Source organism: Chiloscyllium plagiosum, unplaced genomic scaffold, assembly GCF_037043375.1.
Source record: "Chiloscyllium plagiosum isolate Xiang-an unplaced genomic scaffold, Cpla_swu_hap1 HiC_scaffold_16, whole genome shotgun sequence".
Taxonomy (NCBI): domain Eukaryota; kingdom Metazoa; phylum Chordata; class Chondrichthyes; order Orectolobiformes; family Hemiscylliidae; genus Chiloscyllium; species Chiloscyllium plagiosum.
In genome coordinates, this window is record NW_028270154.1 from 12,709,969 (window position 1) to 12,725,115 (window position 15,147).

Here is a 15,147-nt window from a genome sequence, read left to right on the forward strand (position 1 = left end):
ATTTGCAGGTGTTGGCCCTTTGAATGTTATTATTCAAAAGAAAACATGAGCTCCATTGCTGAATGAGCAGGGATTACTGAGACATGTCCATTCTGTTCTCATCTTTCAGTTCCCTTGTGTGTGGAGAGAATGGAGAGCCGGCTGACTCCAGTGATTCTGCTCCGGTGACTGAAGACCCTAAGGAGCTTGAGGTGGACACTGAAGCTGACACTACTGTGCTGGATGTTGAGGACAGTTTCCTGTGACCTTCACCTTCTGGAACTGCCTTTACTGCAGAACTTCCTCAGAACTTTCAACTTCGTTTAAAGTGCAAACTCTGTGAGAAAATCCCAATTCCATGCATTGCCTAAGCAATCCCTTGGGTAAAACGGTGTATACAATATTGGGATAATAATGTGAAAATCTTCAAGACGCAATGAGTCCCTTCTGTAAACATTTCTGTCATGCATGAATTATGCATTAGATTCTGAAATGTGCATCTGACCATTCATTTCACATATTATTCTCTGGACATGAAATTGTCACCGGACCAGGATTTTGTATTGGGTCGCAACGTTTGAACAAAATTCCCAACTCCCTGCCCTACCCCCTCTTGTTTTTCCCGAGAGTCTCTCCGTGTTGAAATCAAGAGCGAGTGCATCATCTCCCACTCCCTGAACTCATCCCTTCCCTCTTTTCTCCAAACTGTCAGGCCTGTCTTCAATGCCCTCATTCTCCCCTCCAAACTACGTAACTCCATTTGTCCCTCACCCTCCTTTCCTCTTGCAATTTGTGAGCTTTTAAAACGCAGCTTTGCCACCAATACAACCCTGTCCGGTTGCATTTTCTGTCAAAGTCCTGCACTTGCTGGGCTTTGTGTCTCCAGCGAGATTTATCCATCTTCTTAAGAGAGTTCCAGTGCATCCCAGTCTTCCCTGGTTTTGGAATCTGGGAAATTTAAACTTGGCATTGAATTGGAGTGCTTGTCCAATGTTAAGATACATAAAGCTCAGCCCAGGACAATATTATGGAAACAATGAAGAGGTCACTGCGCAATATGAGCTATTATGCAGTTTATATTAGACCAGACTATACAGTACTTTGAACCCACTGATCCAAATGAGGAGAAACTATTTTAATGCCATTTAACTATTTTAGTAGCAACTTGTCTTCAGAATGGCTTGTTTCTTCACAGTGGGACCTAACTCTGGTCCTGAACCAGAGTAGAAATATTTTCAGGGCAACATCATACAGATAGAAGCCAGAGCAGTTATTAAGTTTGTGTTATATTACATTTATTGAGATTATTCCTTTTCATTACATTTTCACCTTATAAGTAGCAATTTTTGCACAATTGAGACTATATAAAGGAATTATTTTTTTCTTTTTTAAGCAAATATTTTACATATACTTTTGTCATGCCATTTTGTTTGTTTTGAAAACTTGCAGTCTTGTTGCTCCATGATGTTAATGTCTTCAGATGCTCTTGCCTGTGTGTGCGAGATGCAGGGGAGATTTAAACATAAACTCCCTGAAAAGTGAAACAGTATTAATGTAACTCAAGCAGCTAAACCATCAAGAACCATAACCAAGACCATAAATAGGGGAGGCTCAGATTTCAGCAGATGAAAGGTCATTTTCATTTTCCTGGACCAAAGATTCCTGAAGAGAGTTGATGATTAAGGAGTGTGGATATGCTGAAAAGGAAGCAAATGAAATGAATTGGAAGATTATGCTGATAGATTAACAGCAGTTTTTGATGAGGATTAACTCCAGCATGGTGCACTGGGCTGAATGGCCTGTTTCTGAACTGTATATTCTTGGAGAATTGCATTTGTTCAAAAATAACTCCATTCCATTTTCCAGGGGAACAGTCAGGAATGGGAAAAACATCCATTCAAAGATTGTTGATTTTTCTGTGAGCATTTGTTGGCGATTATTTGGAGTTTAGTCTGTGACTGTTCTCACTTGGTTATTTTTAGCTTCCTGTGCATCTTGATTTAAACTTGCCTTATTTGCTGTTCTTTTTCATTTGTTTCATCTGTGTGTGGAAGGAGAGGATGTTGTTGAGACACCCATCACCACCAGCGACAAGCACTGTTTGAGAATAGTTCCACTGAAATTTGACACTGACTAGACCTCCCTCTATCCTAGCACTGGGTTTCAGCTCCCACCTGGAAATTGGGATTGATAGATTCATAGCATCCCTCCAGTATGGAAGTGCACCATTCAACTCAATGAGCTCACATTGACCCTCCAAATAGCACCTTCCCCTCTTCCCCCTGCGTTTACCATGGCCAATCCACCAAACCTGCATATCTTTGGGTTGTGGGAGGAAACCCACACAGACAAGGAGAGAATATGCAAACTCCACACACACAGTTGCCCAATGCTGGAATCGAAACCAAGTCCCTGGCGCGGTGAGGTAACAGTGCTAACCACTGGGCCACCATGCCGGTAGATACTGTTGGATAGGAGTGTTAGGGGTTTATGGAACCAAGGTAGCTCGATACACTTGAGACATACCCAACAGCCATGATCTAACTGAACGACCGGAAACTGAATGACATCCTCCTGTTTGTTCTTTCTATGTTTTGATATTCTCCATTGTCCATAAGACATAGGAGCTGAAATAGGCTATTCAGTGCATAGAGTCTGTTTCTCAATGCGATCTGATAAACCTCAACTTCACTTTCCTGCCTCTTCCCATAACCTCTGGTTCACTGACTGATTAAAAAAGGTCTATTTCAGCCTTCAGTCCAGTTAGGGATAGTCTTTTAAAATGGGTACACAACCATTTGTGGGTTGAGTCTCACAAGGCTCTTAGAGTCATAGAGATGTACAGCACAGAAACCGACCCTTCGGTCCAACCCGTCCATGCCGACCAGATATCCCAACCCAATCTACCTTGTCCCATGAGTGAGTATTGGGTTCCAAATCTAAACAAGAGTGAGAGGTCAATGTGCTCATTCACTATACCATCTGGCTCTCTAAACTGTAGTTTAAAACTGTCTCACTGATATTGATCCTTACATCTTCCGAACATGCCATTGTATCTTTCATGGTCATTACTTTATTGAAAATGTCACAATAATAATTCAACTTCTTCACCGATCGTGTGTGCGCGCGCACATGCATGCATTTTAAATAGACTGATGTTATGGTGGGAATTGAATTACATCCTTTCTCCAGTAGGTACAAAGGGTATTTTTATTTAGAAAGAGCTTAAAAATACGGGTAGACTATTTTGGACAGAGATGAGGAGAAACTTCTTCACCCTCCACCCCAGAGGGCAGTGGAGGCCCAGTCTCTGGATTCATTTAAGAAAGAGTTGGATAGAGCTCTCAAGGATAGTGGAATCAAGGGTTATGGAGATAAGGCAGGAACAGGATACTGATTAAGGATGATCAGCCATGATCATATCGAATGGTGGTGTAGGCTCAAAGGGCAGAATGGCCTACTCCTGCACCTATTGTCTATAAACAGCTGCAGCTCAGAATAAGGTGGCCATTTGATCTATTTTCTCCAGATTGTTTTCCTGTGATTGCAACTCAGCCAGTATCAGTCCTCCACGTTTCCCTTAGCCCTGCAAAACCTTCTCTTCTGATAATGATCCAATTATTTTTCAAAAGCCACAATTGAATCTGCCTCCACCACACTCTCAGTGCATTCCAGTTCTGAAGAATGGTTTCCCTCATGCTGCTTTGGGTTCTTTCATGAATCGCCTTAAGTTGATCTCTGGTGAATGGCATTAGAAGCATCTTATGTCATTCTAACACAACATCTCCATCCTTGATTGTGTGCAATCCTGATAGTTTTATTACCACACCTTCCTATTCAAACTGTTCCATCCTAGTATGACATTGGTTAATTCTACAGTATTGCTGTCTTCTGTTGGCAATTGGAAAGGGAACAAATTCCTTAGTGTCAATTGTTTTAGTTGTGGCAGTTTATGACATAGCCCTTTTACAGATTTCTTGCAGATTAACCTGTGCTATTTGTTTATGCTTCGGGGTAAAAGGAGAAACCTGCAGTCAAGGAAACACTCTTTTGAGCTGCCCAAGCACACCACCTAGTGGGAGTTTGATTGAATCCTGCTCAGCAGTTGAGTAGACGGTCAATCTGAAGCAAAAACAGAAATTGCCTGACAAATGCAGCAGTTCTGGCAACACCTGTGGAAAGAAGGTAGAGTTAATGTTTCAAGTCCAGTGAGCCTTCCTCAACTTGGTCAGTTATCAGGCGAGAAGATGAAATTGTAACAAAGAAAAAAATGAACTCAATAGAGTCTTCATGCGTCGGCCTCACTGAGATTCCCCCACACCCTCCCCATAAATGTGTCCCTCATCATTCCATGAGTCATTATGCTGAATTATGTTAAGTGTGACCCTCCAAACAAAAAGCATTGATTGCAATTGAAGAATTGGGGTTGTTGTTTGTGTCAATACAGGCTTAATACTATAGCTTTTTATCCTATCCTCCTCCACTAACTAGTCATCTTAAATTTCAGATCATCCAAAGGTTCAGGTCCTGCTAGAGCAAATTTAGATTGATGGTTTATTTGCATCAACCTTAAAAGTGCACCATGAAACTGCCTTGCATTAGGTTTATTTATGAATGACCTAAAATGACTGTGTATGAAATGGGAAGTTTCATTGTGTTCACACAGATATTCTCTATTAGTAACGGTACAGATCAATATTTTTAAATGAGTTTTAACATTGAATGTTAATTCTGAATGTGCGTATGTGTGTTGATTGTGAGAAGTATTTAGATATGTGTGCTGGTCAGTAATGTACTTTTCATCTACCTTATTCACTATTAAATAAACATGTTATTTTCTAGCACTTTTCTTCTGTTTCTCTTAAATAATTGATGTGTAAAGATTGATTCTGCAATGACCATTTGTGCACTTTTGTTCAATCATAATATGGTACCATAGGCATTAGCAAAAGCTGTCACTACAGCAGATTGTATTTTCTGGTACCTTTAATGTGTAAAAATGGCCTTAGCTAATTCACAAGGATGTAATCAAACACAAATTGACATTGGGTCAGCTTCACTTGTAAATAGCCCTTTGCTCCCAGTTTATCTGCACATTTCTAGAACTCACAGCTATACAAATATGGTTCATAAAAGGTATCAAATTCCTTGCTTTCAAAAGATGCAGCTATCCTTGTAAATACTTGGTTTTAAAACAGTTCTTTGTCATTTCATTCCAAAATTTTAAAAAGCACAACAAAACCCCATAAGAACATAAGATATAGGAGCAGGAGTGGGCCATTTGGCCCATTGAGCCTGCTCCGCCATTCAAGAAGATCATGGCTGATCTTTTCACAGACTGAGTTCCACTGACCAACCCCCCCACCCCCATCCCTCACCCCCATCCCTCACCCCCATCCATAACACTTAATTCCTTTACTGTTCAAAAATCTATCTTTGTCTTAAAAACATTCAATGAGGTGGCCTCAACTACTTTACTGGCAGGGAATTCCAGAGATTCACAAACCCTTGGGGGGAAAAAGTTCCTCCTCCACTCAGTCCTAAATCTACTTCCCCTTATTTTGAAGCTATGTCCCCTCATTCTAATTTCACTCACCATTGGAAACAACTTCCCTGCCTCTATCCTATCTATTCCCTTCATTATATGTTTCCATAAGATCCCCCTCATTCTTCTAAATACCAATGGGTATCGTCCCAATCTAATCAACCTCTCCTCATAAGCCAATCCTCTCAATTCTGGGATCAATCTAGTAAACCTCCTCTGCACTTCATCCATTGCAAGTATATCCTTTCTCAACTAAGGAGACCAAAACTATACAGTACTCTAGGTGTGGTCTCATAACCCTTCATTTTTAAACTCCATCACTCTAACAATGAAGAACATTATTCTATTTGCCTTCTTTATTACCTGCTGCACCTGCAAAACCAACTTTTTTGATTCATGCACAAGGGCACCAGGTCCCTCTATGTAGTATCATGCTGCAATTTTTCACCATTTAAATAATAGTCTATTTTATTGTTATTCCTACCAAAATGTATGACCTCACATTTACCAACATGTGCTCCATTTGCCAGACCTTTTCACACTCACGTAACCTAATTATATCCCTCTACATATTTTGTATCCTCTGCTTGACCACTCATGTCAGTGGCCATCTGTGAACTTTGACACACTACACTTGATCCCCAACTCTAAATCATCTATGTAAATTGTAAACAATTGTAGTCCCAATACAACCCTGAGGCACACGACACGACTATGACTAGCCATTGATCACCAACCAGAAAAACACCCATTTATCCCCACTCTTTGCTTTCTGTTAGTTAACCAATCTTCTATCCAAGCTATTACATTGCCCATTACACCATGTACCTTTATCTTATGCATCAGCCTTTTGTGCAGTACTGTGTCATATCTTCTGGAATTCCAGAAACACACATTCATCAGTTCCCTGTTGTCCACCACCCTCGTAATGTCCTCAATGAATTTTGATAACTTAGTTAAACGTGACCTACCTTTCATGAACCCATGCTGCTTCTGTGTGATGGGACAATTTCTATGCAGATCCTCATTATTTCTTCCTTGATTATAGATTCAAGCATTTACCCCACTGCAGAAGTTAAGCTAACGGCCCTATAGTTATCTGCCTTTTGTCTATATCCTTTTTCAATCAGTGGCATCACATTTGTTGTTTTCCAGTTTGCTGGGACCACTATCAGAGTCCAGCAAATTTTGAAAAATTACCCCGATCGCATTTGCTATTTCCTCCACCATCTCTTTTAGTATCCTGGGATGCATTCCATCAGGGCCAGTACACTTGTCTACCTTTAGCCCCATTAGCTTACCTTACACTACCTCTTTAGTCCAATTTTAAAATTCCAGATTTTTCAATAATTTACATTCCACTTCTAAAAATTTGCTGGATAATTGTTGTGCTTAAGATACATAAAATTGGAATACCATGGTTCAAAGTTTTCAATTGAAGCTGAAGAAATCCGTATAACATTGCAGAAGCGAACATCACAATTGGGTTATATATTTGTTCTCTAACCTCTTCACAAGAATGTGGAATTGTTGGCAAGGCCAGCATTTTCTGGAAATCCCTAATTGTCCTTTGAAACGATGACTTGCTAGGTCCTTTTTAGGTGGTAGTTAAGAGTCAACCAGGTTCATGTGGGTCTGGATTCATACTTATGCGAATACAAGCAACAAACTCTTCCCTAAAGAGATAGACATGAACTAGATAGGTTTATTCAACAATTGATGGTCACTAGCTTTCAATTCCAGGTTTATGAATCGAATTTAAATTCCATCAGCTACCACGGTGGGATTTAAATTCAAAGCATTAGCTTGGGCCTCGGCATAACATTACCACTATGCAACAGTCTTCCCTGGTGTCTGTGGGTTTGGTATTTTCTGGATGAGTTTTTATCAGGAACCCGTATGAAAGTATTTTTTCATCATCCTGTAACACATTGCACATCTCTGCAGCAGATGGGACTTGAACATTGTGATTGGGGAAAACAGTGAACAACCACAAAGTAGGTATTGGGATACCACAGAAAATGCTGGAGAATCTTAGTATAGCCGTGACATCAGTGGGGTGGGGGGAAAGAGGAGAGAAAAGAAAAGGGACTATACTCATTGGTATTTGGAGAGAAGAGGAGTGTGAAAAGGCCACTTTTCATCATGGAGTCGAGAGACCGGATGTTGGTGGGCGGGCTGTGACGTCACTGTGAATACGGTCCGCAGGGAAGACGGCGGAGCGGATGTGGCGTGATGACGCAACGCCGGGTGAGCCCGGCCGCTGATTGGCGGAGAGGGGAGGCCGGGCTCGAGCAGAATGTGGAGAATAAAGGCCGCGGCTTGGAGAGGTAAGGGCAGGATCGACAGGCCCGGGGGAGGTAGAGAGGGAGGGGTTAGGATAGGATTCGGGGTCGATGTGAGTGCACACGGTATGCAGTCTCCTGGGTCAATAGGCACCCCACCGCACTGCAAATATCCAGGGATTAAATCACCCCCTTACCCCCACGGGTGAATCCCCCCCCCCCATTCCCCCCCATATCTCTTCCCCCCATATCTCTCCCCCCCCCATATCTCTTCCCCCCCCCCCATATCTCTCCCCCCCATATCTCTCCCCCCCCATATCTCTCCCCCCCCCCATATCTCTCTCCCCCCATATCTCTCCCCCCCCCATATCTCTCTCCCCATATCTCTCCCCCCCCATATCTCTCCCCCCCCCATATCTCTTCCCCCCCGTATCTCTCCCCCCCCATATCTCTCCCCCCCCCCATATCTCTCCCCCCCGTATCTCTTCCCCCCGTATCTCTTCCCCCCCCCCCCGTATCTCTCCCCCCCCCCGTATCTCTCCCCCCCCCGTATCTCTCCCCCCCCCGTATCTCTCTCCCCCCCCCATATCTCTTCCCCCCCGTATCTCTCCCCCCCATATCTCTCCCCCCCCCATATCTCTCCCCCCCGTATCTCTTCCCCCCCGTATCTCTTCCCCCCCCCCGTATCTCTCCCCCCCCCCGTATCTCTCCCCCCCCCGTATCTCTTCCCCCCCCCGTATCTCTCCCCCCCCCCGTATCTCCCCCCCCCCCGTATCTCTCCCCCCCCCGTATCTCTTCCCCCCCCCCCCCCCCGTTTCTCTCCCCCCCCCCCCCGTATCTCTCCCCCCCCCCCCCGTTTCTCTCCCCCCCCCCCCCGTATCTCTCCCCCCCCCCGTATCTCTCCCCCCCCCGTATCTCTCCCCCCCCCGTATCTCTCCCCCCCCCCCGTATCTCTCCCCCCCCCCCTGTATCTCTCCCCCCCCCCCCCCGTATCTCTCCCCCCCCCCCCGTATCTCTCCCCCCCCCCCCGTATCTCTCCCCCCCCCCCCCCGTATCTCTCCCCCCCCCGTATCTCTCCCCCCCCGTATCTCTCCCCCCCCGTATCTCTCCCCCCCCCGTATCTCCCCCCCCCGTATCTCTCCCCCCCTTATCTCCCCCCCCCCTATCTCCCCCCCCTTATCTCTCCCCCCCTTATCTCTCTCCCCCCCTTATCTCTCTCCCCCCCCTTATCTCTCTCCCCCCCCTTATCTCTCTCCCCCCCCTTATCTCTCTCCCCCCCCTTATCTCTCTCCCCCCCCTTATCTCTCTCCCCCCCCCTTATCTCTCCCCTCCCCTTATCTCTCCCCCCCCTTATCTCTCTCCCCCCCCTTATCTCTTCCCCCCTCCTTATCTCTTCCCCCCCCCCTTATCTCTTCCCCCCCCCTTATCTCTTCCCCCCCCCCCTTATCTCTTCCCCCCCCCCTTATCTCTCCCCCCCCCCTTATCTCTCCCCCCCCCCCTTATCTCTCCCCCCCCCATCTCTCCCCTCCCTTATCTCTTCCCCCCCCCCCCCCCCCCATCCCGCCCTCCACTCCTCCACATCCTCTGGCATCTCATTCCATTAACGTACCACCCTCTGCGTGAAACGTTGCACCTTAGGTCTCTTTTATATCTTTCCCCTCTCACCCTATACCTATTCCCCGCTAGTTCTGGACTCCACGACCCCAGGGAAAAGACTTTGTCTATTTATCCTATCCATGCAAGAACGTGATCTCTTTACCTTGTCCTTCTGCCAGTGGAAACATTATCCACACTACTAAGATAAACAGATCAACATTTTATGCACTTCTATTGAATTTTCTGTTAACTGTCTGTTTGAAGGAGAGCAATTATTGTTTTGTATAGATAAGCAGAGACCCCTATGCATTTCGTAAAACACATCGTTCTGGACTGAGAAGATTCTTCTTGCTACTTTCTTTTATGCCTACATTCCCTGTAATTCTACATTCCACCCAGTTTTACCATAAGTTTATTATGGCAACAACTTAAAGACAATCCTTAAAACTAGTACTCATTAGCCAATGAACTTACTGAGGAAGCATGTTTGAAAAAAAACAATTCTTCACCCTTCACTAAACTCCTCACTCAGCCAAAACGTTGACTTTCCTCCTCAGATGATACCTGACCTGCTGTGCTTTTCCAGCGCCACACTTTTCGACTCCTCACTGAGAACACTTCTTGCAGTAAACTATACTTAAAGCACCTTTTATCCCCTTTGCACTAAATTCCTACTTTAAGCCAAATTCTCCAGTATTCTCACCTGGACTCTAGCTTGCCCTGGTGAAGTCTTCCTCACATTGACTCTTACTGATGATAAGCTATAAAAATCCTGTTCTTTTGTATGGTTTTACCATCATTGAATCCCCCACTATCAACATCCTGGGGTTACCATTGATCTAAAATTCAACTGGACTCTCCACAGAAACATTGTTAGATTACAAGAGCAGGTCAGAGGCTATGAATACTGCTGCGAGTAACTCACCACCTGACTCCCTAAAATCAGTCCACTGTCGACAGTGCACAAGCCAGGAACATAATGGACTACTCCCCACTTGTCTGAATGGATACAGCCCCAGTAATATTCAAGAAGCTTAACGTCATCCTATTATAAAGCAACCTCCTTGACTGGCATCAGACCCACAAACATTCAATCCCTCCACCACCAATGCTCAGTAGTAGCTGTGTGTACCATCCGCAAATATGCATTGCAGAAATTCACTAAAGATCCTTAGACAACACTTCTAAACTCCCAGCCAGTTCCATCTAGAAGGACAAGGACAGCAGATACTTGGAAATGCCACCATCTGCAAATTTCCCTCCAAGCCACTCACCATCTTGCCTTAGAAATATATCACTGTTTCTTTACTGTAATTGGGTCAAAATCCTGGTAGTCGCTTCTTAAGGACATTGTGAGTCGATCTACACCACATGGACTGCAGTGGTTCAAGAAGACAGCTCACTACTACATTCTCAGGGCAACTAGGGACAGGCAATAAACGCCGGTGAGTCAACAAAGCCCACATCCCATGAGTGAATTAAAAAGAAACTTACTCCAGCTTGAAGTCAAGAACAAAGTGGTCATTTCTTGCTGCTGACTGCTGTTGTTCACAGGTCACCACCATATGTTCATCAGAATGAGACTCAGTCTCACAGCTATGACCCTGCAGGGCTTTGATATGTGTGCTGCGTTCTCTTGGCTGAGCAGACTGTAAGGACAATGCCCCTACCTATATCCAGTAATTGAGACAGAACACAGCTTACTAAAGCAAGGACTTTGTTATGAACTAGGTTTGACAAACTTATTCATTGGACAATGAGGGTTGTTGTGGCATAGTGGTCGGCATGGACACGTTGGGCCGAAGGGTCTGTTTCCATGCTGTATATCTCTATGACTCTATGGTTGCACCTGTACCTCTGGGCCATAAGATCCAGGTTCAAGTCCTACCTGCTCAAGAGATGTGTTCTAACATTTTTGTATAGTCTGATTAAGGTCGTCCCTCAATCAAGGAGGTCCTTGCCCTGGAGCCTATACCTTGACATGAACATGTACATGGAGCCTTTCAATGTGGTGAAGCTTCTATGCTGCAGCTACACACTGCTCTGGCTGACCAGGAGACTTGCTCACTTTTACTACCTGTCATAGGTTTATCAGAAGGATTTGCATATTAATAATCTGCCTGGCCATGTCATGAATGCACCTTCCTTGGCAGTTGAGTCCAGTGTGGGAGTTGAACATGGAGCTTTGGTCGAAGGGGTAGGGACACTTCCCCAATTACCACTTGTTAGTACTGGGGGAAGGGTGATTTTTATGAGTGACCTAGCTTACAGTCCATCTTAATTCAACGAAACAGCGAGAACCTTTACATGATGAATGTTTCTAAATCCTGAATTCCTCTTTTGTGGCATGGCTTTAGTGTAATCGACCAGGGAGTTACTCGGTTCTTATTAACACATACACACGACACTGCAAAGTGTGACTGATGTCCTGGTGGTTGCAACCTCTCTGTATGTGGTAGTACATAATCCTTACCACTAGGTGGGGATACTGTATTGTAATGAGAAATACCAGTCTTGCTATTGGAACACTCCAACTCGCATTGAATGACCAAAGAAGTCTGCATTTGACAACTTGGCCTCATAATAATGAATTGTGTTCATTGGATCAGTGGGTGACACTTTGAAAATACCATGAGTTCAAATCACAAACCAGAGCTTTGAGCAGAAAATCTAAACTGGCACATCAACACAAAACTGAGGGAATGCTGCAATGATGTAGGTGCTGTCTTCCAGATCAAGCCAAGGCACTGTCTGCTGTCTCAGATGGATGTAGCAGATCCTATGATACTATTTGAAGAAGAATTATCCCCTCCCAATGGTCCTAGGGCGATATTTATCCCTCAGCCAACATCCACTAAAATAAATTAACATGTTGGGACCTGGGAAAACAGTGAAGTGATTCTGTCTTGAACTGTTTCAAATTTTGCACATTCACCAGGTGGCTTATTCGCCATTTTTCAAAGGCTGTTTCATTTACTGGTTCGTTCTTCTACCACTTAGTACTTCACCGTTGGTCTGTTACTGGCCCATCATCCTCCCTGCGCCTGCCTCCCACCCACTCTGCTGAAGATGATGTGATCAACTCCTCTCTGGTTTCGACTCACCCTCACTTCAAAAGCAGGTAAGTCGTTAATCTATCTTGTGAGATTGACAGGTATTTCAAGGTGCAAATCAGGAGTATAATTGAATATTTACTTAGATGTTTCCTGGATGAGTACAGCTCCAACAACACTCGAGGATCTCAAAGCCAGTCAGGACAAAGCAGCCTGCTTGATTGGCGCCCCCTGCATTCACCATTCACTCCATTCGTAGCTACCACACATTGTTTGCAGAGTTTTCCATCTACAAGATGCAAGGCAGCACAGTAGCTCAGTGGGCAGCACTGCTGCCTCATAGCACCAGGGACCCAGGTTTGATTCCCGTCTCGGGCGACTGTCTGTGTGGAGTTTGCACAGTCTCCCCGTGTCTGCGTGGGTTTCCTCCCACAATCCAAAAATGTGCAGGTTAGGTGAATTGGCCATTGGAAATTGTCCACAGTGTTAGGTGCATTGGTCAGAGGGAAATGGATCTGGGTGGATTACTCTTCGGAGGGTCAGTGTGGACCTGTTGGGCCGAAAGGCCTGTTTCCACACTGTAGGGAATCTAATGTAAAAAAAACCCACCAAGGCTGTTCCAAAGCTACTTCCAAACTCCTGACCTCTGCTGCCTAGCAGGACAAGGGCAGTAGATATATGGGAATACACCCCCATCCCCCCCAACCAATGCCACCACCACCACCTGCAAGTTCCCCTCCAAGCCGTTCACTGTCCTGACTTGGGAGTATATCAGCATTCTTTCATTGTCACAGGGTTAAAATGTTGGAACTCCCTCCCTCACTGGATTGAGTGTACTTACAGCACGTTCAGCTCAGCACTGACTTGTGCCTGGAACTTAGAGAAGAATGAGAGGTGATCTTATTGAAACATAGAAGATTGAAGAGAGCAAAGCGTTGTGGATGCTGAAAAAATATTACCCCTCAAGGAAAGATCCAGATCTAGTAGACTTAATTTCATTATAAGAGGTCGCCCATTTAAGATAGAGATGAGAAGAAATTCCTTCTGTCAGAGGACTAAGAGTACTGAAAATTCTGTACCTTTGTGTGATGTGAAGGCTGATTCATTGACTGTATGCAGTACTGACAGAGACCAATTCTTGAACCATAGAGGCATTGCATATTATGGGGAGCAGACACCAAGGTGAATGCCTTGATTGATCAACAGTCGTATTAAAATAGTGGAGCAGATGCGAGGAGCCAAGTGGTGTACTTTTCCTATTTCTTATGTTCTTCTTTACTCAGAAAGTGGTAAAAATGTGGAACTTGCTACTGCAGGAAATGGCTGAGGGGAACAACTTGGATTATTTCAAAAGAAAAATGGATAACTATGTAACAAAGAGGGAAATGGAAAGATGCTGGAAGGTTGAGGTGGGGCAGGTGGAGTGTGAAGCGGCTCATGTTCATTCATTTGGGCTGAATGCCTTCATTTCTCTGACCATCCTGACCCTGCAGCTTTAATTCTCTTTTATATGAATTCCTCAGTTCAACAGATTCTCGAAATGGAAAAGAGAGAGAGAAGAGAGAGAAAGAGCAGAACGCTCAATTTTGTTCCAAGCAGTTACCTCGTTTTTCAGGATTGGATGCTGTAGGATGGGTGAGAATACAAACAACAGAATATTGCTTTCAGTTCTTGGACTCACCACCAGTTTTGGTTGTAACAGTTTTTAGTGTTCAACTGATTTCTTGATCCATTCAATGACTGGGCAATATTCACAGGGAAAGTAACAATATTGCCAACTATCCCTCTGAGTGGAGAATGTAAACATTCTAACTCTTTCTTTAGTCTGCCTGAAAGAAAATTTAAGATCTTTGTAGGTCTCTATTTACTCACTAATCTGCAAAATCTTAATCATTCAGACTGGTTATTTCCGTGATTTGGAGGTGCTGATGTTGAACGGGGTGTACAAAGTTAAAAATCACACAACACCAGGTTATAGTCCACCAGGTTTATTTGGAGGCACTAGCTTTCGGAGCACTGCTCATTTATCAGGTGGTTGTCAACTGATGGACTATAACCTGGTGTTGTGTGATCTTTAACCTGGTTACTTCCAGTTTGTTTCCTTTCATGGTTAGTATCTTTTTTTTATTATAAAGGTGACCCTCTTATTTGGGAAGCCACTGGCCAATTGCTCATCATATATCCAGCCAGATGCTTTATTAATGTGTAATTGTACCAGCCTCCACTACTTCCTCTGGCAGCTTGTTCCATACATGCACCGCCCTCTGTGTGAAAAAGTTGCCCCTTAGGTCCCTTTTAAATCTTTCTCTTCTCACCCTAAACCTATGGTCTCTAGTTCTGGACTCCCTCAACCCAGGAGAAAGACCTTGTCTATTTACCCTATCCATGCACCTCTTGATTATAAAAACCTCTGTAAGGTGACCCTCAATTTCCTAAAAAATGAAGGAGGATCTCCTGACCAGCATTTCTTTCCCATCCAGCAGCACCAAAACCAAATGAATAATTAAAACAGAAAGTACAAGAAATGCTCCTTCAGGGAAGAAATCTCTCACCATTTCCCAATCAACCATCAGGTCAATCTCACCCTCAGTGGATGACTCTGAGCTGGCCTTCCTAATTGATCAGTTGTAAAAGTTGATGAAACAGTTCTCTGCTTTATTCGGGTGATTTTTACTAAAGTTTACTACTA

The 15,147-nt window shown here is 44.3% G+C and overlaps 2 protein-coding genes across 4 annotated transcripts in view; both read left to right on the forward strand.

The window, feature by feature from the left end:
• The window catches only part of pdgfrb (platelet-derived growth factor receptor, beta polypeptide), a 102,880-nt gene extending 98,057 nt beyond the window's left edge, over positions 1–4,823 (forward strand). For both annotated transcript variants that reach the window (XM_043703113.2, XM_043703115.2), the window contains exon 23: positions 110–4,823. In XM_043703113.2, coding sequence (XP_043559048.2) covers positions 110–245 — 136 coding nt within the window. In that variant the 3' untranslated portion in view covers positions 246–4,823. The remainder of the gene's footprint in view (positions 1–109) is intronic.
• Positions 4,824–7,802: 2,979 nt separating this feature from the next.
• LOC122556458 (DAP3-binding cell death enhancer 1) overlaps positions 7,803–15,147 on the forward strand; it is a 34,598-nt gene continuing 27,253 nt past the window's right edge. For both annotated transcript variants that reach the window (XM_043703116.2, XM_043703117.2), the window contains exons 1-3: positions 7,803–7,854; positions 12,406–12,526; positions 13,982–14,093. In XM_043703116.2, the coding sequence (XP_043559051.2) occupies positions 7,824–7,854; positions 12,406–12,526; positions 13,982–14,093 (264 nt within the window). In that variant the 5' untranslated portion in view covers positions 7,803–7,823. The remainder of the gene's footprint in view (positions 7,855–12,405; positions 12,527–13,981; positions 14,094–15,147) is intronic.